Here is a 26,545-nt window from a genome sequence, read left to right as displayed (position 1 = left end):
ACAACAGCTGTATTGTGTGTATTTATGTGTGTAGCTGTGTGGACACGTGCATATATTAGCAGGGTGAGCGTGGACGTTTGTGGATCGAGGAGATGTGGTCGAGGGCGTTTGCAGTGACTGGACGTCAGCCTGGCTTCTCACTAGCCAGTTAATCTGGCTCGCAGCCCACTGTTTACAGTGTGTGACTGTGTTGTGTTACAAAGCAGCAGAGTGGAATGAGTTCACATTGCTGAGATGTTTCTGCTGAGTATATGCAAAGAAAGGCATCTGAATCATTGGAGGGATATACTTTTTTTAATCTGACAAATTTCTGCTGTTTTCTTCTAATCGTGTGCATTTTTCTGTTCTTAAAATACGTCTTCCAGTGATGCAAAGAAGCAGCTAATGTAGTGTCACTGGGTAGATTTAAAAGTAACTATTAATTTCGTCTTGATGCGACTATAGAAAAGTAGACTGCGTCAATACTAGGCCTGTCCCTATAACAAATTTTGGTGGGCGATTGTCTCAGAAATTATTGCAATAAACGACAATATTGTGACAATAATTAGTAATTGTCAAATATTTAAAAGGAAATGTTTAATTTGTTTTATATGTAGTACATTTTTCCAACCACCGGCTGGCAGTATAAGACTGAACTGAAGGATGGATAGTAAGGGAGCAAGCAGCGCGTTTAAGAAAAATGGGAGGGAGGCCCCTTGATCTGTCATAGGCTGTCTCTCTCCTGTTCTCAAAATGGCGGACACTTGGTGCGATTCAAGCTCTTCAGCATAACATTTTTCACACAAAGCTTTTAATTAAAAAAAAAAAAAAAACGTAAACAAGTTCTCGGCTTCTTTTTGCAGAGAGAAACTTTTTACACAAATGCACGAGTTTCAACCGTGAATTTTGGAGCTTCGACAAGATGTCCCCCCCCCAAGGTTGTCCTGTTAGCTTAGCTTGTAGCTTAGCTTCTCAGCTTAGTAATAGAAAGGGACACGATGAAACGATAAAGCCGATAAATGAAAATTAGGTCGATATTTTAAATTTTGTCGTGCGATTCATTGATTTATTGTGACAGGCCTAGTCAATACACTTATTAGTAAAAATAAAAAAAAGTTTGCATTACTGCTAGATGATTATATTGAACCATCATAGTTTGATATGATTTCAGGTTTACACAGACACAGTGACATGAAAAACAAAATGTTTAGGCTTGGTTTGTATACTGCATTAAAGCACATGTTGGAAGTTCAGGATTCCTTTAAATTATAGACCGTGTCAGGAGGTTGTTGTGTAGCCAGCTGAGCTGATTAAAACCAACTGGCCCACAGAAAAGGTCTAATGTAGGACTCCCAGCTGACCGCACACATCTAAAACAGCAGAACATTAAAACTGAAAGCAGCTGGTGTAAACGGTTAGCTGTGCAGTAAAGAGCAACATGTATGCTATGACATTCTTTAAACAGGGCGCAGTAGATCTTTGGGTTCATTAATCTACACATTTCTACAGAAATGCTGACATTTTATTGACGTGTAATTACATCTATGGTGAAGAGTCATTTTGTCCTACTATATGATTGCACAAGCCCAGAAAATAAAACCACACAGACAGATCGTAGGAAGATCAAATGTACTGTTTGTTAAGGCATGTCCTTCCTGTAATTATCCAAATTGCACACACAAACTAGATTCTCTTAACTCATACACACACAGTGCAGCATTTTTCAGCTAAACTGGCTCTTTCAAAGCCCTGTACCTAAATGTGTGCATTTGTGGTGGAGTTTTCAAGATTTGGCATGGCTCACTGTAACATGTCCCCCACCAGCAGCAGAAGTCACGCTATCCTCGACGTGTCCTTGATTATTCTTTATTTAATCTTGCTGAGTCTGGAGGTTTTTGTATAGTGGCATAGGTGGGTGTGTAGCATACCACACACCTTGCATGCTATGCTGAAGGAGCGGCGTTTATTTTTGTTTTTTGTTAAAAAAAATTCTTGAGCTGCAACGATTTAATGACATAGTCTACATTACGTGTAAAATTTGCAGAATTTTTATTCATTGCTTTCTCTGAATGTCGCATATCAGTACACGCAGTGCACAAGTAGCATAATTTGGATAAATGTGTAGATCGAAAGCGCTTCGCTTGCCTTTCTGCATCCGTTTCTGAGTTTAACTCGGGAATACTTTCTGCTTGGACCCCGTCACTTCTGCCTTTGTAAAGAGTCTCATTTGTTGTGTCTCTGTGAAGGAACACAGAAAGATAGGGAGAGTTTTCTGTTCTACAGGGCCAGATTTTTAAATGCTTTGTTAGCTTTAGCGCAACATGTTTGGTACGTTTTCAGCCTCTCAGAGTGTCGCCTCCTGTATGTGACGTATTGTCATTTTTACTCATCCATTGTTGCTGAAAGCTTTAGTTAAAACTACAGTTTTATTAATGACCTATTTTTCAACAAAAACTCAATCTTTTCTACTTGAAAGAAAATGGATTTATTCTATATATGTGTGTTATATATTTATATACGTTTACAAAAATTGTAAGTTATTTTCAAAGCCAAGTCATGTCTGGTTTAAAGAGTGGTTTCGGTTTATTAGCCATCTCGAACCCCCACAGTGCAAACACAAGTCAGCACTACTTTTACAATGAGGCACGTTGAGGAAATTTTGAAATGCGAGGCTGAGCTATATGTCAGGGGTCATTTGTTTCTCAAAAAAATTGAGCAAACGTGGTTTGTACCAAATGCCAAAAGTGTAACTCTTCTAAGTAATATCAACGCTAACTAAATTATTTTATCGCTGCTGTATTGTACCATGGTGACACATTGCTGTACGTCTCCGTTTGTGGTTTTATACAGAAACAAAACGTTGGTTACGTACTGTAACCCCAGATTCTATGAATATAGGCGTAGCCCTTTAAGGCTGTCGCTGATGGGTTTATCCCGTTATGCGCAAGCATCATACTGAAAAAATTAGTCCACGCCCACCTGCTGTGTGGGCCCCACCCGATCCGTATAAATTACATTAAGAGCGGGTAATCTGCTCCCAAAATAGCTTATTTTTTCTTCAGCTATTCAGGAATCAGTGAGGCCCGACGCTTAAAGGGCTACGCCTATATTCATAGAATCTGGGGTTACAGTACGTAACCAACGTTCTATGTCATATAGGCTTCGCCCTTTAAGGCTGTCGCTGATGGGTTAAGGGCGAAGCGGATGTGGTCCTCGCCTCACTGGGTCCATTCGAACACAGTAAGAAGCGGAAGCTTGCCCAAAAAACGTCTTGTCACTCAGCTCCCCATGTGCATAACTACGCATCGCGTAATTGTGTGCCATGCACAGACGCATGTTGTGTAACTATGCGATCTGACAAAACATGAACGCCCCGGAAAAAACTTTCAACGGGGAGAAGATGTTGAAAAGAGGAGGGGGGGGGGGGGCATGAACCAACTGGTTCATGATTGAACAGTATAAACAGATTAATATCAATGAACTGATTATTGAACAAATGAACTGATTGGTAACAATAGTCATGAACTGATTAGTGACAATAGAACCAAAATCACAGACACAACTTGTGGCTGATAACAACATCTCACACTGTGAAGCATGCAGACAGATGTGAGCTTAAACAGAGTTCCATGGAGAAAACGACAATATTCATTCTGTTAGAGCACTAAGGACAGAATGTGTCATGGAACGAGCCGTTACATCACGTAGGTAAAAGCGAATAAATGAGCAGGGTGTTGACCATGCAGTTTGTTTTATTATACTAGCTTGCTGAAGAAAAATGGGAGCAGATTACCCGCTCTTAATGTAATTTATACGGATCGGGTGGGGCCCACACAGCAGGTGGGCGTGGACTAATTTTTTCAGTATGATGCTTGCGCATAACGGGATAAACCCATCAGCGACAGCCTTAAAGGGCGAAGCCTATATGACATAGAACTAGTTGCTGTGTGCACACAAGTGGACAAAATGAGAAATTACCTGCCATGTGTCCTGATTCATGCTCAATATTTCCAGGTTAAAAAAAACAAACAAAGTTAAGTCAGGTCCTCTGAAAGCTTTCTTTAAATAATAATAACAATAATAACAATAATAATAAAAACTCATCCAGAGAACCTGACTTAACTTTGTTGGATACCTGCCATGTGGTGTTTGTTTCTGTGGGGTGTAAGAACTTGTCACTGTTACAGGAGGTAATCTGTTAGAGTCCAGAGCTGGATGTTTCTTTAACTGTCGTGGCTTTCTCACTCACTTTCAACATGGAACAAAACCACTGAACAGAACAGCTTCTCTCCATTGGCTCCCTGTCAAATCCAGAATTGAATTCAAAATCTTACTTCTAACCTACAAAGCTCTCAACAACCTAGCTCCATCTTATATTACAGATCTTGTTATTCCATATTTTCCTAACAAAGCACATCACTCTCAGACTGCAGGCTTACTTGTGGTTCCGAGAGTTTCCAAATGCAGAATGGGATGAAGATCTTTCAGTTATCAGACTCCTCTTCTGTGGAACCAACGTCAGTTTCTGTCCATGAGACTGACACATTGTCCAGTTTTAAGACTGGTCTTATTGATAAATCCTATAGTTAGGGTTGGCTTGTTATGCTGCCAAAGGCTTAGACTACTGGAGGACAAATTGACCTAATTTCTTCAAATGAATAGTTACTAATTCAAAAAAATTAATAGTTTGCAGTTGAAATTATTTCTCAACGTGATTCTCGGCCTGCCATTGTGTATCCGTTCCTCCTTCCTGTTCCTCTCAAACCCAACCAGTCGAAGCAGACGGACGCTTGTCCTGAGCCTGGTTCTGCTGGAGGTTTCTTCCTGTTAGGGGGGAGTTTTTCCTTTCCACTGTTGCCTCCTGCGCTTGCTCAGGATGAGAGTCTGCGACGGTTAAGACTCAAAGCAGCATGCTGTCTCTTCTTCAGTATTGACGTACTTTTTATGTATGTGAACGTTTCTGTTCAGTGCCCCGAGATGACTTCTGTTGTGACTTGGCGCCATATAAAAAAATTGAATCGAATCGAACACCAACCCTGCCCTCTCTGTAGTTCTGCCACCTCTGAAAGGACATCACTTTTTTAAAGTTATTTTTATGTTAATGAAAATATCACAATTGAAATGCTTCTTAATTGTGACAAATGAGTTGTTTCTGTAACACACCTGGATGAGCATCTTCTTTTTCTCACTGAGCTTGTGTATTTGGGGGCATAGCTCACAAGTTTAACCAGAGTTCCCAAGTGAATTATCACGGTTATTGTGATCTTGGTGTTCTGTGACGGAGACAGCTGCAGTAGGAATTTCAGACTTTCCCCACATCTTTTTTTCCGCTTTTCTCTCCACGAGGCCATCTGAAACCAAAGAACGTTTTCTTTCAATCTACCCAGTTCCTTTTTACTCTACAACCAACCAGAGGAGAAAGCGTCCATAATCCTACTATAAATAAACAACCACTTCTTTTGTCTGCTACTGCTTCAAGTAAGGTTTCTGTTTTGTTTTCAGGAGATTGTTTTTAAATGAATTTCCCACTTTAGTTTAGCTCTGAACCGCAGCCTACACATGTGGCCTTGTGAGTCAAATCGGAGATGAATCACACTCAAGCATGACTCCTGTTTATCAATGGCACGTCATGGGCAGGTTTTTTCAAGGGGGAGAGCACAGAATGTGAAGAAAGTAAAATAGGATTAAAAAAAATGGTTGAATTGGCATAAGAAAGCATTTAATGCATAAAAATTATATAACATGCACTACAAGTGTAATAAAATAGTGAAGTGGCACTTGGACAAAAGCATGTTTTCTGAAGTTGGATGAGGAAGGTGAACCTCGGCAAACCCAAAAAAATAGCCCCAACATGAGTGTGGCAGATTAGGTTGAGAACTGTGTGGTTCTGGATCAAAGTGACTCATGTCTGAGACAGCTCATGCTTTCCCTTTAACTGAGTGTGCAAGGTCAGTCGTAATTTCTTCATTTTTTACAACACGTGTGTGACATGACACTATATAGAGTTACACTACATGTAAGTTTTCTATTGTCATTTCTGAACGCTGTGCCTGGAATTATTTTATTTTAATGTCCCCAAGTGATTCATTTTGTGCATTTTTTTAATCAGAAGAAAATCAAGACATGACTGTGTGTGTAGAAAAACTTTTAAGTAGCGAATCATTAGTGATTTCCTCCCCTGTATTTATCTGATTGATACCGGCTTTTTCAGTATCGCCCACGTTTACTGGCAAAACTCCTCAATTTGCTGAAGCACACTCTGATTATGTCATAAGGTCGAGGTGTTTCTTAACTTCAGAGTTGATGAACCAGGAAATGCTCTTAATTGTAAATGTCAACTATTTATTATGTATTTTTACTTAATTTACTTTGTCATGTTTTATTAATTTTGATGCTGGATTTATTCATCATCAGATCACTTTGAATATTCATGCTACAAAAATGATTTTTGAGATTGTTTCATGCAAGTTTGTGTCATACAGTTTGAAATGTCAGCGTCTGAGACGTATTCTTGGCTTTTCCCTTATACACAAACCCTTATCTCGACATTTTGAGTTTCTCTGCGTGACATTTGTTAATCTACACTCAGTCATTACCTTGTTAGTAATTTCTGCAAACCAGTGCTGACAGGATGGTGGAAAGACCAATGTGCACGACGTCGTTTTTGATAATTGAGCATTATTAAGTTTCTATTTTTGAATATTCCATTTTCTGAGAGCATTTTTTAGAAGAATGTAAAGTGCAGTAATTTATAAAATGGAGAAAAACATGTAAAAGCAAAAGCCTAAAGTTTAACTTTAAATATGACTAATGATAAAAATAAGCTGTTTAAACATGCCTGCCATGAAATACACAATATTTGAAAAGCTTGCAACTGTTGACTGTTGATGTTTCATTAAGGCTTGTTTTTGACCTGAGTGATTTGATCCGCACACTTTAAATTAGTCTCTTCATCCTCGTGCTCTTTTTCAGGAGCCGTTGGGGCCCAGTCCCTGTTCTCCATGCCTCGGCGCCCTGGCTATGGCACCATGGGGAAGCCGATCAAGCTGCTGGCCAACTGTTTCCAGGTGGAGATCCCAAAGATGGATGTCTACCTGTACGAGGTAGACATCAAGCCTGACAAGTGCCCACGGCGTGTGAACAGGTATGTACACCCTCTCATAACACTTCTAAGTTGGTTTTTTTTAATACATATAAGTTTTTCAGATAAAGTACAACAATAATTTGGTTTTAGCACCAACGAGGAAAAAAATCAATTTGTTACTGCAGAACATTCCTAACACCCACGAGGCAAAAACAAAGTTAAAGATTACTTCTACAGTAGCATCTGTTTAACTTTCTGCCCTGACGAGGGCGCCACAGGTCAGTTAAATTTAGAACAACAAGACAAAAAACCTTTTTCCAAAGATGGTTCAAACTTTTAAGTCAATTTGTATGACACATTTTACAGTTTATATTTGAAAATCTTCAACTTTTAATTGTTTATGTAAATGTGTGTATTTTTGAGACTGAACTGCTTAGTTAAAGTCAGAACTTGGTTTTAACCAAAAAATACAGTTGGAGGCTCCTGTTGGTGAAAAGTACACCATTAATTATTGTGTGTGGGATTGCACTGATTTGTTTTAACTCTAAATAACATTGTGGGTTCCTGTTCCTAAATGGCTATATTGAGAGACGGATCTTGTGTTTGCATAAAACATTACTGATGAAGTCCTTTGGATGAAGGATGAAACATCTCAGCCAAAATAAATAAATAAAATAAACTGTCCAGATGACCTGACTGAACATTGTTGGATTTTTTTACCTGGATTATTGAACATGAACTTTGATGTTTTGACCCACCATCTCGGAGAAGTCGATAGGGGAGAGGGTGGGCCCCAAAACCATCTTATCACCAGCAAACTGTTTTTCCACTATGGGTGCTGCTTGTGGGACTCAGTTTGCTTGCCTCTTCGGACTGATGAAGTCCTTTGGATGAAGGACGGAACGTCTCGGCAAACAAAATAAACCATCCAGATGACCTGACAGAGCATTGCTGGATTTTCACCTGGATTATTGAGCATGAACTTTGACGATAAAGCATTGCCTATTTCTAAAGAGTCATATTATTAACCTCTTAAGTTAATTATTGAAAACTGAGAGAAACGGATCATGAGCTATTATTATTTCTGTGGTAAAAACTTGAGTGAGCAGCAGAAATTATTTGACCATTTGGGAATTTGGTCAGTAGAGCTCCTGGCAATGTTTGTTTTTTTTCTTTTCTTTTCCTGAAAGCACTTGCATATTTCAAGTATATAAAGACAGGAATTATTAAACTTGTTAAAGAGTGCCTAAGGAGCAGCAGAGGTTATTTTTGTGCATGAATAGTTTGCTACAAAGCCCCGTCCTTCACCCCGCTGACTGTCTTTAAGAAGACAACACAGCAGTGTGACTCAAATACAAAATCAGAGTAAATGATTACTGCAACTCTGAATGGAAATAGATGTTGTGACTTGCATGCCATAAACAAATCCAAAGGTGGTGCAACAAAATATTCGATTGTCATATTTCTTTCTCTTTATTTCCTTTCAGTTTCTAGTTTATTAGGCAGCGCGTCTTGAACAGCATTTCCTACTAAACACAACCTGATGATGTAAAATGTGACCTTTTTGAAACCGCACTCGTTTTCTTAATGTCACGTTGCTTGGGCAGCACAGTTTGGTTGTGATAATGAAAACATTCACAAAGGTTTCTTCTTCGATGTGTTTGCTCATGTTGTACAGGGAGGTGGTTGACTCCATGGTGCAGCACTTCAAGGTGACCATCTTTGGAGATCGCAGGCCAGTTTATGATGGAAAGAGGAGTTTGTACACAGCCAACCCACTGCCTGTGGCACCCACAGGGGTAAGTTGATAAAAGTCACAAAAGCAAAGGTTTAGAAACATTCTGTATGCCTGCTGCTGTTCAGAACAATAACTTCTGATCGACCACACCTTGAGTCCCTCCTTCACTCTTTTTGTTATTTTCAGGTGGATCTTGATGTCACTCTTCCAGGCGAGGGCGGGAAAGATCGTCCCTTTAAAGTTTCCATCAAGTTTGTGTCTCTGGTCAGTTGGCACATGCTTCACGAAGTGCTGACCGGCCGCAGCATGCCTGAACCTCTGGAGCTGGACAAGCCCATCAGCACCAACCCCGTTCATGCAGTGGACGTAGTGCTGCGACACCTCCCTTCCATGAAGTGAGCGGTTTTTATTTGTCATGTTTCTTCATGAAGATTCATTCAGACCTTTTAGTTTTTTCTAATCACTTTTTATTTGTAGATGATTAAAAGAATATGTTAAGAACAAAACTGATAACTACCCAGTAGTCCACTTATAAAAGAATAATTGATTATTCTCACCTTTAACTTCAATATGCTGATGATACAAGTGTTTTCTGTTCTGGTGATGGTTTTGCAGAATTTACACGATGAAATTATCACTGAAATTAAAATATTAATAATATGGTTTGATGGAAAAAAATGTTGCTAAATTTGAATAAAACTAAATTAATGTTACTTGGAAGTAGTACATCAAACACACAAGTAAATATTCAAATAAATGGGGTTGATGTGGAGAGAGTTAGTGAAATCAGATTTCTTGAGGTAATGGTAGATGAGACATTTAAAAAGCACATCATAAATATATTTATTTTAAATCATTAAAAAGCATGACGGTACTGAAAACCAAGCAGGTACAGGATCTGACATCACTCCATATCCTCTGCTGTTCACTAGTTTTCCCTTATTTCAGGTACTGTGTGGAGATCTGGGGTAATTATTATAAAACGTGACGTTCACTTTTTATTCTCCAGAAAAAAGCAGTTTGTGTCGTTAACAATGCAGCTTACAGGGATCAGACGAACTCCATTCTTACTGCTCAAAATACTGAAAATTACAGATCTGGCCAAGTTCCAAACATTACAAATTTTACTTGGAGCCAAACAGGATAATTTACCAAACAATATTCAAAGTATGTTTCTTTTTTGGGAAGGAGGTTACCATTTTAAAGTTTTTTTGTCAACTGAAAGTTGTGACGGTGCGCACTGTGAGGAAGAGTTTTTGTGTTTTTGGGTGAGGGGTGAAACTGTGGAATGACTTGAATGTGGAATTGAAGCAATATCCACATTATTTTTTATGAAATACAAAGATATGTAACAAAAAAAAAAGTACTTGTATTAAGAAATAGTATCTCAATATAGTAGTCCTCGTTTATCGCAGGGGATCCGTACCCTGAAACCCCTCGATGAGTGAAAAACCGCAAAGTAGGAATAGTAGTACAAGTAGAAAGTAAACCCTTCCCACACGCTTACAATATTCTAAACAATGTTTCTAAACTAAATTTTCTAAAAGAGCACAGAATGTCATGATCTCTCTGTCGGCGCTCTCGGCCACGCCCACTTCTCTGCTGCAGAACGGTGATACGACACGCTGCAGGAGGGAGCTTTTTCTGCAGCTGTGGGCTGCACACAGGTGCAGCAGGTGCTAAATAATTTTAAATTTATTTAAAATACAAATTCCATGCCGGTCGTGCAGCTCATCCATCAATCAGCCAATTGTGTGTCGTGTTCAATCTTACTTTGAAAAACCACAATAGAGCTAGTCCGTGAAAAACAAACTGCAAAATAGTGAAGGACTACTGAATTGCAAATGTGTCTATTGTTTCATTAGCGGTTTTATTAATAAGGAATTTGATAAGAAAAATTGACAAGGGGTGGGATTAAATAAGTTTGTACTTCTTCCCATTCCTTTTCGACATGTGAGCTAAACAAAAAGTGGAGAAATACATGTACACGTTTAAATTATTATTATTATTATTATTTTCTTTTTGCTGCTCTCTTCTTTGCTTAAGATTATTGTCTGTACTATAGTTAACACGTTTGAAATAAACCAAACAAACCAAAACAAATATGACGTTTGATATGAAAATTAAGTGCGGTCCCTCAGATACTCGAGTAAATACTGTATTTATGTATTTTTAGTGTACTGGTATCAGCACGCCGATCCAAACGGACATCAAACACACATTTTATGGACTCTCATAAAACACCACATCGTCTTCCACTCACTGTCACTTTCCCAAGGCTCAGAAAAGACACAGCCAAACACAATATTGTGTGAGCTGTAATAAAAATCCCTTTCAGAGGGTTATTAAATGGTGCTTTTATCAACACCTTTCATTTAGTTCTGCTCACAGGTGCTTGAGGCTTGGTATTACACTGGCATCCTGACAGGCTGTCAGTGTACGATTCACAAAGTAGAAGGTGCCTTGTTATTAATGTGTCTTGTGTGTGGAGTAATAAAAGGTTGAGGCGGTGTCATGAATCTGTCATTTCACTGTTGTAGTCTGAACTGCAGATGAGTGACACCTGCTGAACACATTTTGACCTACATTCTCAAGTCAGGATGTCATTTTGTTGCTATTTCCTGTCGCATTTGGTTCTCGTCATCTTTTTTTAATTTACTTGGGATTTTTAACACTCTTTTTTTTTTTTTTTTTTAATAACTTAGCCTTTTAATGGTTAATTCTTCTCTCCATTAAGGTACACTCCAGTTGGCCGTTCCTTTTTCTCAGCTCCTGAGGGTTATGACCATCCTCTGGGGGGTGGGAGGGAGGTTTGGTTTGGTTTTCACCAGTCTGTGCGCCCCGCCATGTGGAAGATGATGCTAAACATTGATGGTAAGAGACAAATTCTGCTGTTTGTCCTTAAACCTCTCACTGCCGGCTCCCTAAAGCACAACGTGGCACATTTTCAAATAAAGCTTTCCATATTTAGAAATGATCTAATATTCACAGAAACGGGGAATTTAAAAATAATTGTTTATTGATGCACAGAAATGGATTTTGCTGTTCCTCTCACAGCTTGGGAAATGAAATTTTAATTATTAAACATATGGCTTAGAATGACACGGAGCTTCTATGCTGTTAAACATTTTAAGATTTTACTTTTTCAAAGATTTATTTTCTTTTTCTTCAGAATGGATTCAGACTGTCATCTTGAATCAGTTGAGTGGAAATAAAATTACAAATCTAGTTTGGTATTTGTCCAGAAACTAAAGTCTATAGTTACTGTATGTTGTACAATGATGATGTTTGTGGAAAACAAATGACTAGAGTTGAGTCAGAATTTCTATGCACTTGTCTGTTAGTACTCAAGAAATAATTATTGTGTGAGAGGAAGTTTGCAAGAGAAATGTTTTTACATTTGTTTGGTCCAAATGCCGGTTTTGGAGCCTGTACTGAACTTGGCATCGGTTCTCTCCTTTTCAGCCACCAATGCACCGGCTTCAGGCCCAAAAAATGATGCTGCAGTACACTGTCTGGCCAAAAAAAAAAAAAAAAGTCACCACCAAAAAAAGAAAAGGTCACACTAATATTTCGTTGGACCGCCTTTAGCTTTAATTACAGCATGCATTCTCTGTGACATTGTTTCAATAAGCTTCTGGAATATCACAAGATCTATTTCCATCCAGTGTTGCATTAATTTTTCACCAAGATCTTGCATTGATGACTAGGCACTAGGCATGATGGGTGCATCACTTCACCTGCCTCTCTTCTTACCCTGATGTGTCCATCACTCTGGAACAGGGTCAGTCTGGACTCATCAGACCACATGACCTTCTTTCATTGCTCCAGAGTCCAATCTTTATGCTCCCTAGCAAATTGAAGCCTTTTATCCCTTTATCCTCACCGATTAGTGGTTTTCTTAAGGCTACACAGATGTTCAGTCCTAATCCCTTGAGTTTCCTTCACATTGTGCACGTGGAAATGCTCTTACTTTCACTATTAAACAGAGCCCTGAGTGTTGCTCTTGTTTTGCTTTGATTTGATTTCACCAGACGTTTAAGTGATCGCCGATCACGATCATTCAGGATTTTTTTCTAGCCACATTTCGTCCTCGAAATCGATGGGTCCCCACTATCCTTCCAGTTTTTAATAGTGTGTTGGACAGTTCTTAACCCAATTTTAGTAGTTTCTTCAATCTCCTTAGATGTTTTCTCTGCTTGATGCCAATGATTTGACCCTTCTCACACAGACCGACATCTTTTCCACGACCACGTGATGCGTCTTTCAACATGGTTGTTTAAGAAATGAGAATCAACTCATTGCACCAGTTGGTGTTAAATAACTTGTTACCAGCTGAAAGATAATTTACACATAGTTACACATACTTTTGCCTGGATGACTGAATCTGTTGATGGCTGTTGGTGGGGTTGACAGTGAAGCTATGTGGGGCATTTCCTTCTAGTAGCTTTTGTTCCTCTTCAGTTGTTGAGCTTCTTGTCTGTTTTTGAGTATTTGCCGCCATTTTTTTTAAATTTTATTTTACTGCTCTCTTGTCGCTTATAAATCAATTGACTTCCTCTTTCCATCAGCAAATAGAGCTGGTGTTGAAACTAGAGGCTAGTGTATGCAAATCATTCTGGACAGAGAAGGCTGTGTACTGGAAAGTCCATCTAGTAATCAGTCTTAATGCCCATTTTCCAAATATTCTGCATCCCACTTTCTGCACTGTAAAGAAAAGCAGCCATACATTTAATTTCATTTTATATACATTTATTTCACTTGCTACAAGAACAAACAAACAAAAAAAAAAACTGAGTGAAAAGGGGGCAGGGAAAGAAACAATCATCTTAAAAATAATAATTAGAGAAATTGGATCATTTTACGTGCGCCTGAGGCATCTGTTTCATGTGGAGATATGAAAATGTATTAAATATAGGGACAGTTATGGTTGATGCGATGTCTTGTCCTGTCAATTTTTTAACACTGTGTAACTCAGCAGTGCATTGTCCGTTTCTTTGTTGTTCATCGTTGTAGAGTTCCTGAAAAGCAGTTTTTTATCCTCAAAACATGAAATAATTTGTCACCAGCTTCCTTATCCTCAAAAATGAACTATTTTTGTTTGCTTCATTATTTCTCCAACAGCAGATGGAATTTGTTTCAAGTGAAGTAGATATTGTTCTTAAGTAATTCTTGAGCATGCATTCTCTTCCAGTCTCTGCCACAGCTTTCTACAAAGCCCAGCCAGTTATCCAGTTCATGTGTGAAGTTCTGGATATCCACAACATAGACGAGCAGCCTCGACCTCTCACGGACTCTCACCGGGTCAAATTCACCAAAGAAATCAAAGGTGAAGCAGGGGATGTGAGGTGTGCCTGTGTGTGAAAATAGGGTCTGAATTGGTTTAAAGTGTGTATGTAGGGGAGGAAGTTTGAGCATGATTAGATTGAGCACATGCCACAGACAGTCATGTTACTATAACGCTTTTATGAACTTCACCAGGTTTAAAGGTGGAGGTGACACACTGTGGAACAATGCGGAGGAAGTATCGTGTTTGCAACGTGACCCGTCGGCCTGCCAGCCATCAAACGTGAGTCAGCCTTGTGGTGTGGAAGAAAACAGGAGATTTTGGGAGGGGAAGTGGGGAACATCGTGAAAAAGAAGCATCCGAACTCCCAAAATAACCGCTTACTCATCTGACAATTATGCAATCAACATTAGTCATCTATTACTGAATGAATTATTTTGCAGCGTCTGCTGTTCTATTCAAATAACTAACTTACAGTCATGGTCCCGTGTTGGTGCCCCGGAAATATTTCCAAAATAATCAAGTTGTCTCCCAGAAAATTATAGCAATTACACGTTTTGTTATATACGTTTATTTCCTTTTGTGTATATTGGAACAACATAAACTAAGGGGAGAAAAAAGGGCCAAAATTTATATAATTTCACACAAAACACCAAAATTAAGTCAGCCAAAATTATTGGCACCTTTTTCAAAATTGTGGGTAAATAACATTTTCAAGCATGTGATGCTCACTTAAACTCACCTGTGGCAAGTAACAGGTGTGGGCAATATAAAAATTGCACCTGAAACCAGATAAAAATGAGAGAAGTTGACTCGATCTTTGCATTGTGTGTCCAAGTGTCAAGTCATATTTATTTATAGAGCACAATTTAAAACAGACTTGCCACCCTAAGCATGGATATGAAGAGGAGAAGAGAACTGTCTGAGGGCTTGAGAACCATAACTGTGGAAAAATACCAACTATCTCAAGATTACAAGTCTATCTCCAGAGATCTTTGTTCCTTTTGTCCACAATGTCAAGAAGTTTACAACCCATGGCACTGCAGCTGATCTCCCTGGACATGGATGGAAGAGGAAAAACTGGTGAAAGCAGAAGAGTCTGGATGGTGGATAAGCACCCCTAATCAAGTTCCAAAGAAATTCGAGCTGTCCTGCAGGCTCAGGGTGCAACAGTGTCGGCGCAATCTGTCTGTCGACATTTGAATGAAATGAAATGTTATGGCAGGAGACCCTGGAGGACCCCACTGCTGACACACGTACATGTTGGCAAACTGCAGTCTAGCCATTTTATGTCTCTGAGTAAACCAAAATCTTTTAGGGCCAATGTCTCGTGGACAGATGAGAGAGACCAAGACAGAGCTTTTTGGTAAAGCACATCATTCTGTTCAGGTCTCTCTTGTAAATGAGTCATTGAGGATCAATGGGATTAATCCGTCTAAATAAAGGTTGAATGATTTCTACTACTTACCAAAAATGGAGTGATATGTACAAAGAAACGAACACAGTACCTAGAGTCAAATATGGTGGAGGTTCAAAGACGTTTTGGGGTTGTTTTGCTGAAGGCATTACAAAATCTGAAGATAACCAAAGGATTCTGGGTCGCAATGTAGAGCCCCGTGTCAGAAAGCTGGGTTTGCATCCTAGATCATGGCTCTTCCAGCAGGATGATGACCACAAACATACTTCATTAAACACCCAGAAATGGATGGAAACAAAGCACTGGAGAGTTCTGAAGTGGCCAGCAATGAGTCCAGATCTAAATCCCACTGAACACCTGGGGAGAGATCTTAAAACTGCTGTTGAGAGAAAGTACCCTTCAAATATGAGAGACCTGGAGCAGTTTGCAAAGAATAGTGATCCAAAATTCCAGTTGAGAGGTGTAAGAAAGAAGCTTGTTGGTGGTTCTAGGAAGCGATCGATTTCAGTTTTTTTTTTTTCTTAAGGGTGTGCAACCAAATATTAAGTATTAATAATAATTTTATTTAGCTCATTTTGGGAGTTTTTGGTAAAATTACTAGTAGTGGTGTTGGTGGGTAGTAGTAGTAGTAGTAGTAGTAGTAATCGCCACCACCACAAAGGGAATAAACGTGTAACAAAACATGTGTAACTTCAAAAATTTTCTGGGAGAAATACTTGATTTTTCTGGAGAAATTTCAGGGGTGCCAACACTTTCGGCCATGACTGTTTCTATGACGATGTGCAAGGACTCGTTCTTTATGAAACGATTTGTGAAAATCCTACTTACATTTTTCACAGACCTAAAACTTACCATTGCATCTCCCTTTTCTTTTTGTCACCAGTTTTATTTAAGGCAGTGGCTTAAAAAGATGTATTCTTTTCTACAATAATTAAACTAAAATTTAGTTATATTAAAGTTACTCGTTGTGAACTATGAAATAAAACATAAAAAGTTATTCCATACAAAGAGTTTACTCCAGTAGTTTTTCTGATCTATAGATATGCAATTCTGAAACGCAGTGGAGGGACTTGATGAGCATATATCCTAGTTTAAAAAAATCTAAAGTTATCTGTTAATATAAGCTCAGTAAATCTGCAGATTACCATGTTGTCCAGTTTAACACGTAGAATTTTCTCTTCTCAGGTTCCCTCTACAGTTGGAGAACGGTCAGACTGTAGAACGTACAGTAGCCCAGTACTTCAGGGAAAAGTACAGCCTGCAACTCAAGTACCCACATTTGCCCTGTCTACAGGTGGGCCAGGAGCAAAAGCACACTTACCTGCCTCTGGAGGTGAGTAAACAAACTTTTAGTAATGACGACATCTGACAATAATTTAATGACGTCAGTGAAGATGTAATGGCTGCAGGTGTTTGTGTGACAAATGGAAAATTGAGCAGCTGCAGAAACGTTAAGGAGCCTACAGGAAATCGTTCTCTGCCTAAATAATGAAATTAAATGCTGCTGTTTTTTAATTTCAGGTGTGCAACATCGTAGCTGGTCAACGGTGCATTAAGAAGCTGACGGATAATCAAACCTCCACAATGATTAAGGCCACAGCTCGCTCTGCACCCGACCGACAAGAGGAGATCAGCAGGCTGGTGAGTTTTCGGTCACTGCGTTTTAATTCTCCCGTTTCTGATGAATCATTACATCCTCAAAAATGTATTAAAATGTTTTCTTGTTGTATAATAAGCGTCTGAGGTCAAAAGCTACAACACGTGGGTCAAAACAAAAGCAAAGACAAAGTTTTAACAATGCTAAATTGAAGACAAAAAGGATGCTCTTTAAACAAACTCTTTGGGCTATATAGTTCAAATTAAACTTAAATGTGATGAGATAAAGTATTTTGAATGAAGCTGGTAACACTTTTATGGAAAAGTTAATTCTCTCAAATCTTTGATGCCGTGCAGATTTAGTTAAACAACTGATTTTTGTGATCACCTCGCCTCTCATTTTATGTTTTTACCAGAGGCATGTTTGTGCTTTTCCATCACGGCAGGCAATTACAGTGCAAATCTGCCCAAGGACAACAAAAGCCCTATTCCAAATGGCTTTAATATGAATCTCCTACAGTGTCTACAGCATTTGTTCATAGAGAAACTGAAAAACAGCCTGCCTCTGGCTCCAATGAGATTAGCTATACACATTTTATGTGTTGTTGCCTTATTAAACCATGTCCCTCGAGCTGTTGTCTAAGAAGCAAAATGATTGGAGTTCAGCACTACAAATCATGATAAACATGATCGTGGTTTCATGCACCGCTGGCTGGATGACGTGGCTGAAGCGTAAACCGATAAGCTGTGCCCGTCAAAACTACACAATAAATTCTGTATTGCATTTGGATATCCTAATAGAGGGTTCAAGTAAGGTACTGATGGCTGAAAATATGAAACACAAAAAACAAGGACAGTGTGTTCTCTTCTAGCTCTACCATATTACCGGTAATACGTGCTTCCTCAACAGGCTAAACTGCCTGAAATTATTTGTATAAATTATTTTATCATAGTGAGATAATTTGGTAATTTTTCATGTTTAAAAAAAAAAGTTTAATTTAGTTTCCACATTTTTTATGTAGTTCTAAACCTGTTGTGCTGTCGGTAAATGCTTAAGCCTGCAACGTGTCTGAGTTTCCTGCCTCCTTCTCTTTGCAGGTGCGCAGTGCCAACTATGAAGCTGATCCGTTCGTTCAAGAGTTCCAGTTTAAAGTGCGCGACGAGATGGCCCACGTGACGGGGCGAGTGCTACCCGCCCCCATGCTGCAGTACGGCGGCAGGGTGAGCACTGAGCACTTTATGGTACCCTTCTTTTAAATCACGCCCATTCTCTGTGTTTGTCTGACACGCTTTCCCCTCCTGTTTGTGGGGAACTAACACTGGCTTCTGTTTGTACTTGGGGTTTGCATATTTATTTATTTGTTTAGTTATTTAGTTATTTAACCTTTTTAGCTTGTATGGTTGAGTCTCAGTAATCTTTTTATTCTACCTCTCAAAAAATAAAAATTTAAATGGACGTGCTAAACTCTTTTTTTCAAAAAATTTTGAAATACTTCAACCTAGGCCTGTCACGATAAACAATAAATCAATTAATCGCATAATAAATGAAAATTGTCAACCTCGTTTTCATTGATCAGCTTTATTGTTTCTTTGTGTCTCTCTCTTTCTATTGAAGACACTGGATGACGAAAAGCTCAACTCCGGTGCTCTTCACTGACCCCTCCCTTTCTCTTTAAAATCCATTTTAACTGTCAAAAATTGCGTTTTTGGGTCGTTAAAAGCAGCTAAGCTGAGAAGCTAAGTTAACAGGCTGACCTCAGGGGAAAAAAACCTCCTTGTTGAAACTCCAAAATTCATGGTTGAAACTTGTACCTTTGTGTAAAAAGGAAGTCTCTTGGATGAGAGATGAAATGTTTCTAGAATTTTTTTTTTTGCTTTGTTTTGCTTTTGTTTTTTTGAATGTCCAGAGGACCAGATTGAACTTTTTTGGATTTTTCTACCTGGATTATTGAGCATGCATCAGGATATTTTGTGTAAAAAGTTTTTTCTCTGCAGAAAGAAGCTGAGAACTTGTTTACTGATTTTTTTTTTGTTTTTTAATTTAAAGCTTTGTGTGAGAAATGCTATGCTAGAGAGCTCAAACCACACCGAGCGTCCACCATTTTGAGAACCGAAGAGAGACGGCCCATGTCACGTCAAGGGGCCTCCCTCCCATTTTCTCTTACACGCTGCTCGCTCCCTTACTATCCATCTTTTGGTTCAAATAGTCTTGTACTGCCATTCGGTGGTCAGAACGAGGTACTAAACGCAAAACAAATGAACATTTCTTCTTAAATTTGACAATAATTACTAATTATTGTAAAATTTCAAACAATATTAACGTTTATCGCAATAATTTCTGAGACAATTAATCGCCCAGCAAAGTTTATCTTGACAGTCCTACTTCAACCGAATTGGCTAGATTTTCAATAAGAAATAGATTTAGAGTTAATAAAAATTAAAGGAGCTAATTGAGACTGAACTATATTTTAGTTTAATACTTGACACACCTTTATATATTTTCTTTGTATTTAACCTGTTACTATATTGAATCACGCAGCTAAGCTAAAAGATGTAGAAATGTTAGTTGTCCGTCTTGTACAAACTTACACAAGCATGTTTAGTTTCTTTGATTTTATGTCAAAGTATGAATTTCTGTGTAGATTGGTGGGAATGTAGAATGAATGTAGTTTGTGTTTTACGTCTGACTGAGCTTGTTAGTCAAATTGTTTAAGAGTGAGTGCTGTGAACATGAGTTTTTGCTTACATAATCTTTAGTACGTATGCTGAGACTGTGATGTTGTTTCAGAACCGCACTGTAGCCACACCCAGCCATGGGGTGTGGGACATGAGGGGAAAGCAGTTCCACACTGGGGTGGAGATCAAGATGTGGGCTATCGCCTGCTTCGCCACACAGAGGCAGTGTCGGGAAGAAATTCTCAAGTGAGAATCTTTTAAAGATGACTCCAAATAAAAATAAAAAAAGAGAGAACTTTGACTTACCTTGGCCATTTGAAAACATTAGTGGGTCTCTTTTAATTTGTCTTGGTTGTTCTTGCTAATATCGGTGTTGCAGATCCAGCTCATGATCAAATCGTTGTCAGTGAGAAAGACGTATCTAATCTGCAGTTTAAAAGACTATTGTAATTAAACAAAAGCGCTTGAAATATGTAAATCCTCCCAAAGATTCTTGTTTAAGGAAATTACATAGTATAATCATTACATGACTCAACACAGGTTTCTGTGGACGTGACAAAAAAGCTTCTCCACAAACTAATGAATACTTCACAAAATTCATGTGAATTCAGTTAAGTTTCCTTCTACTCACTTTTGTCCTTTCCTTATGCAGGGGTTTCACAGACCAGCTGCGCAAAATCTCAAAGGATGCTGGGATGCCCATCCAAGGCCAGCCATGCTTCTGTAAATACGCCCAGGGAGCGGACAGCGTGGAGCCCATGTTCAGACACCTGAAGAACACCTATGCCGGACTACAGCTCATCATCGTCATCCTGCCTGGGAAAACTCCGGTCTATGGTTAGAAAAACTGCTGCACCACCAACACATTTTAGTTCAGCGATGTACTTCCAAGACTGTGCGCAAAAAAACAAATACTTGAGAATAATAACTGTGTTTGGTGAAACCACTATAGCGGAGGTGAAGCGTGTGGGAGACACCCTTCTGGGCATGGCGACCCAATGTGTTCAGGTGAAGAATGTGGTAAAGACGTCACCTCAGACCCTCTCCAACCTCTGCCTCAAGATCAATGTGAAGCTGGGAGGAATAAACAACATCCTGGTGCCTCACCAAAGGTAAGTCGCAGTTTCCTCTAACTTTCACAACTGCCCTACAGTATTATCTATCTATTTGAAATTGATAACTTGTTTCTACAGTATGTTTTAAATGTTTGAGAGTTGGTCATTATGATACAGTATCAAGCTATTCCTGCTAATTTATGCCTTTGCCGATTCCTAATCCACAGACCATCAGTGTTTCAGCAGCCAGTTATCTTCCTAGGAGCAGATGTTACACATCCACCGGCTGGAGATGGGAAGAAGCCTTCAATTGCAGCCGTTCGTTTCATCTCTTGCTCACAACACTGACTTGAAATGGCATTTTGATGTTTCCTTTTGCACACCTTCACGTCCTCCTTCTGACTCATCCTTGTCCCATTTATCTCTTGCAGGTGGTCGGCAGTATGGACGCCCACCCCAGCAGGTACTGTGCTACTGTGCGTGTCCAGAGACCCAGGCAGGAGGTTATCCAGGACCTGGCCTCTATGGTGCGGGAACTGCTTATCCAGTTCTACAAATCAACCCGCTACAAGCCTACCAGGATCATTTTCTACAGGGACGGCGTTTCAGAAGGCCAGTTCAGACAGGTTTGCTATATTTTCTTTATTTATGTATAGCTTTACATTTATTCAGCAGATGAATTAAGCAGCAGGTCACGGTCAAATCAGAGTTTCCAGAAAATGTCCTGTGTGGACAGTGTTGTCTTGGGTGTTTCAAGATGTGTGAGTCAGCCTTGTGGTGCTGAAGAAAACGGGAGGGATTCAGGAGGAGTGACATTTCTATTCAGTTCAGTTTATTTATATAGCACCAAGTCACAACAGAAGTCATCTCAGAGCACTGAACACAAACATTCATATACATAAAAAGTAAGTTAATAATGTTATTTATCTGAGGGGCAGACTGCTTTGAGTCTTAACTTAGTCACATACTCATCTCAAGTTGTGCAAACTGTCAAATAGCTTCTTATTAGCCATTAAGTGTCCAGGTGAGATCGGGTTTTTGAAAAAAAAAAAAAAAAGATTGAAAATGTGTAAATATGTATACTCACTTTCTTAGAAATTGAGTAACTGATGCAAACTTACAGCGTTGTACCTCTATTGCTGCAAAGTTGATAAATAGCTTTTATGTGTTACAAGAACACACGTTTCTGGAAATACTAATAGAATTTCTTAGGAGTTAATGCGGTCAATTAATAAGAAATGTTGGTTTTATGCTTGGATTGCCTGTAATGTAGTCAGCTGATTATCGTGATTCAAGTTAAACTCACAGTTTGAAAGTGTGTGCAGCAACCTCTAGTGGTTCATTTCAGTCATGTGCAGAAATGAACTGTGGCTCTGAAATCTGATCATGCGTTCATTTTGTTTGCACAGTTTTCTTTAAGTGGTTCATTTTTTTCTCCCTTAAATGCTTCAAGCAGAATTTGTCATCCCACTCATCAGGTGCTGTACTATGAGCTGCTGGCCATCCGTGAGGCCTGCATCAGCCTGGAGAAGGAGTACCAGCCAGGCATCACCTACATTGTTGTGCAAAAACGCCACCACACACGCCTGTTCTGTGCCGACCGAAACGAGAGAGTAAGTTACTGACGCACGCAAACATCTAGCCTCTTTGACTAGAACAAAATAATTATTCCTATTAAAGTTAGTCAGTGTTGCTTTTATGCCTCTGTGCCTGTACAAGCAGCGAGAGCAGTTTCATGTTTTCGTGGCTATTTTTCCATCCCATTTCTTTCACGAGGCGACTTTGAAACAAACATTTCAGCAAATTTGGCTCAATTGTTCACTGGACTCAAGGGTGTACTCCGGCTTCACAACAAAACAAACACAACTTTAGTTGTTAGAGGTTTTAAAATAAGTGACAAACTTTACACAAATGGTTGAGAGGTTTATGCTTTTTTACGATGAGAGCCTGGATTTCAAACGTAACGAAGGGTCTTTCAGAGCTAATAATGGGTGCTAAGTTTACCTGATGTTACTAAAAGCTGTTTAATAACGTGATCAAATGATGAGTTGAACTGAGTTGAGGGTGAACGGCAACGGTGGACTACGAAATGAACATTATCAAAGAGAGGTTTTTAGGATTTGATCAATGCCTGAATAGGGAATAACTGCATTTATCATGAACGTAAACCATGCGATCGTTCTAGTTAGTTTTTTATTAGCACAATAAGTACTGAAAATGGTTGTCTTTATTTACCTTTCTGTAGTTAATTGGAATGTTACTCCTCCTAACCTGTGTAATTGCATTCGATTTAAGCATTAGGCCCAACCCAGACCAATAGCTCTGAAGTGGCACTCGGTGTCTCCCGAGGAAGACCAGCCCAGTAATAACCTTATTTTTTTCCACAGGCACTTTCCTGCAGAACATTAAACTCTCAAGGGCTTTATGAATATAAGTGGTTGTTTTGAGAAGCGCTCGATAAACATTTTTAATGGCTGCGTCGTGATTTATATTTTCATTAGTAGAATTTTTATCTTTTAAAACCATGTAGTCCTTTTATTTATTTATATATATATATATATTTTTTTTTTTTTGTTGTTGTTCTTGTTTTAATTTATCAGTATGCTTTGCTTATGTATTTATGTTCCATGTTTATAATAATAATAATAATGTCATCACAATGTCAGCACTGTATGTTTCCATACAATAGCGAAATTATTCTCTGCATTTAACCCATCCACCACCAGGTGGTGCAGTGGGCAGCTATTGAAAGCGCCTGGGGGGCATTTTGGGGATGAGACGTGCTGCCCAGAGATTGGCTGTAAATGGGTCTAACTGATGTTACACACACACAAAAAAAAAAAAAAAAAAACAAGGTTTGTAGGCTCAATCATCCAGGTGGATAACAAAAAAAAAAGGTTAAATCATGTCATCTGGACCAGTTTCTTTACCTTTTGCTTTTTAAGGTTGGACGCAGTGGAAACATTCCTGCTGGTACTACTGTGGATACGGACATTACACATCCCTACGAGTTTGATTTTTATCTCTGCAGTCACGCTGGAATACAGGTTAGAACACCTTGTTAATCTTTTTATTGTCAACCTGCTGCCATTTTCTCACAGATTCCTCTTAAAAAAAATGTCGACACCTGTCTGTGCGCTAACTATCGCATGTCTTTCAATTTTTTTTGTAGTGGGTCAAAACAAAATCTAATCTTGTCAATGTACCGTTTTGTTTCTTTTTCCTCAGGGCACCAGTCGGCCCTCCCACTACCATGTACTGTGGGACGACAATTGTTTTACTGCTGACGAGTTCCAGCTGCTCACCTACCAGTTGTGCCACACCTATGTGCGCTGTACCCGCTCAGTTTCCATCCCTGCACCTGCCTACTACGCACACCTGGTGGCCTTCCGTGCCCGCTACCATCTGGTGGACAAAGAGCATGACAGGTAAACCAGAGTAAACTAGAGAAATTGCATTTCCTGCAAAAATGCAGTGTGAATACTTATTGCAGAAAAACTAGCTAAAAAAAACAGCTGAAATGTAGTTGCAGTACAAGAACAAGCCTAAGTTATCAGTAGAAAGCAGAAAGAACACATTTCAGTTAGGTTTAAATAGGCAGAAATAAGCACAAAAATTGGCATGTTAGCTAAAAAAGCTGAAATTAACAGAAAATAGCTAAGTAGCTGAAAAGGCAGAAAGAAGCTTAAACAATCAGAAGGAAGTTGAAGGAGCTGAAATGAGCGTTAAAAATGTGGTATTAGCTGAAAAAAGCTAAAATTAGCTTACAAAGCTGAATAGTAGCTGAAATAGTGGAAACAACTAACTAGCCGATAAAAGCTGAAATGATAAAAAATAAGTTAAGTGAGCTGAAAGTAGCAAAAATTACCACTAAAAACTTTAATTTATCTGAAAACGGCTGAAATGAGCTAAAAAAATTAAAAAAAACACCAAAAAGCTAGCTGAAAATGCATAACAAGCTTAAATAAACTGAAGAAAGCCAAAAAAACATGTTTCCACAATTGGTGTGAAAGAAGCAGAAATGAGCACAAGTGGATATTTGAAAAAAAAAGCTGAAATTAGCAACAACAAAAAGAAAAACAGCTGAACTGTAGCTGAAAATGCAAAAAGAAGCTGAAATTACCAGAAGTGGAGAGAGTTAATTTCTGTTGAATTAGAATTGGGTTGAAAAATGTTGAAATGGTGTAAAAAAAAAAATAAAAATGTGGAAACGGCTGAAAAGGCTAAATTTAGCAGAAAAACAGCTAAACGTAGCTGAAATAGCAGAAAAAGATGAAACTTGCATAAATACGCTGAAAGAAGCATAATAAGTTAAAAGAACAAAAATGTTGTAGTTAGCAGAGTGCAAACAGCTGAAAGCAGCTGAAGAAAAGTCTAAATTTGCTCAAGGAAGCTGAAAGAAGCTGAACCAGAACAAAATGTGAAAGGAGCAGTAAAAGGTTGTAAATGGATCTTAAGATTTGAAGGATGTAAAATGAGCTCAATTAATTTTCTATGAGAAAAAATACGGCAGAAAAGGCTAAATATTTCAAAAAGCCTAAAGTTGCAACAATACCAAAAGTCACAGCACCCTTCTCCTGAAAGAGCTGAACGTTTTGATTTATGATTTGTTGAAGTAGCACAAAAATTGTGGAACAAGAAAGATGCTGATAAACATACAGTAGAAAATGGATCACAATAGCGTGAATGATTCATAAACATTCGCACAAAAAACAGGTTCTGTTTCTTAACTTTGGATGTTAAAGCTCCAAGAATCTCAAACCGTATTTTTGTTTCAACTTGACTGCACTTGATTTGTTTCATTTTTTTGCTGAATTAACCAGTTTATTTAAGCATGCATTTGAATATAGTCTTGTTGTTTGCTACAAGTAGTCCTTTTTAATTTTTTCCGCAGCGCTGAAGGCAGCCATGTTTCTGGTCAGAGTAACGGCCGTGACCCCCAGGCGCTGGCCAAAGCTGTTCAGATCCACCACGACACTCTGAGGACCATGTACTTCGCCTGAGTGAACAACCACCACCCTTTTCAAACATTACCCCCTTTAACACACAGACACACAAAAACAGCCATGCACACCTGGCTCACCAGTCAAGAAGTTCTCATAGGTGCATGCCCCCCCTCCCCCCCATGCCTAGTCAATGCGGACCTGACACTGTGCAGAGGAAAGCAGGGAGGAGCGAGGGGAGAAGGCACCCCCCCACACTGGACTGAGGATGCAATCGCTGCTTTAAAAACAAACAAGACAGAAACTCAGCACTGTTATGCAATATTAAACCAGCCAACTAGTTTATTTCCTCACTTATTAGCCCCCACCCCACCCCCCTTTTTAATGCCCCTCCTGTTTGTCTCCTGTTTTTGTGACCCTGAGGGTGTTTTTTGTTTTTGTTCCTTTTTACTTCCCCCTCCTCCTCTGGCGTGGACTTTTTTAACAGTTTGTTATTCTGCTCCTTTTTGCCATTTCTAGTACCTCAAGTCAGTTTGAGCAGCAGCACTTTTACATTCTTTCTATTTTACTGTAGTTTGTTGATACCCCCACCCCCCCCACCCCCCACCTTTAAAACAAGTAAGAGGCGATTCGTTCTGGACTTCAGTTTTATGGACCACAGGTCCTTCCAAGTTGCCACTTTTTATTTTTTCCTTTTTGTCACTTCTCATTCTTGTTGATGAATAATATTTTGAGCACACTGCCATCTGTTGGCGACGAGGTATAAATGC

General features: G+C 39.0%; 1 protein-coding gene across 1 annotated transcript; it reads left to right on the top strand.

Moving 5' to 3' along the window:
* The first annotated feature begins 2,300 nt into the window (after positions 1 to 2,300).
* LOC119409664 (protein argonaute-3) lies at positions 2,301 to 26,144 on the top strand. Its single transcript, XM_037676566.1, has 19 exons — positions 2,301 to 2,307; positions 6,952 to 7,123; positions 8,742 to 8,862; positions 8,988 to 9,196; positions 11,539 to 11,675; positions 13,996 to 14,130; positions 14,283 to 14,370; positions 16,691 to 16,838; positions 17,027 to 17,146; positions 18,200 to 18,343; positions 19,890 to 20,023; positions 20,430 to 20,614; positions 20,730 to 20,889; positions 21,060 to 21,150; positions 21,264 to 21,458; positions 22,311 to 22,445; positions 23,778 to 23,879; positions 24,061 to 24,260; positions 25,727 to 26,144. The coding sequence occupies exons 1-19, from the start codon at positions 2,301 to 2,303 to the stop codon at positions 25,833 to 25,835; spliced, it is 2,592 nt and encodes an 863-aa protein (XP_037532494.1). The 3' UTR covers positions 25,836 to 26,144.
* Positions 26,145 to 26,545: the final 401 nt, after the last annotated feature.

This window comes from Nematolebias whitei, chromosome 5 (genome assembly GCF_014905685.2).
Source record: "Nematolebias whitei isolate Nwh7 chromosome 5, NemWhi1, whole genome shotgun sequence".
Classification (NCBI taxonomy): Eukaryota; Metazoa; Chordata; class Actinopteri; order Cyprinodontiformes; family Rivulidae; genus Nematolebias; species Nematolebias whitei.
Note: the sequence above shows the minus strand (reverse complement) of the source record. Positions and strands in the feature narration are given on the sequence as shown.

Bases quoted from the DNA above. Each gene is read 5' to 3' on its own strand.
- LOC119409664 (XM_037676566.1), top strand. The intron at 14,131-14,282 runs GTGAAGCAGGGG...GAACTTCACCAG, and splicing joins ATTCACCAAAGAAATCAAAG to GTTTAAAGGTGGAGGTGACA. The intron at 20,024-20,429 runs GTGAGAATCTTT...TTCCTTATGCAG, and splicing joins TGTCGGGAAGAAATTCTCAA to GGGTTTCACAGACCAGCTGC.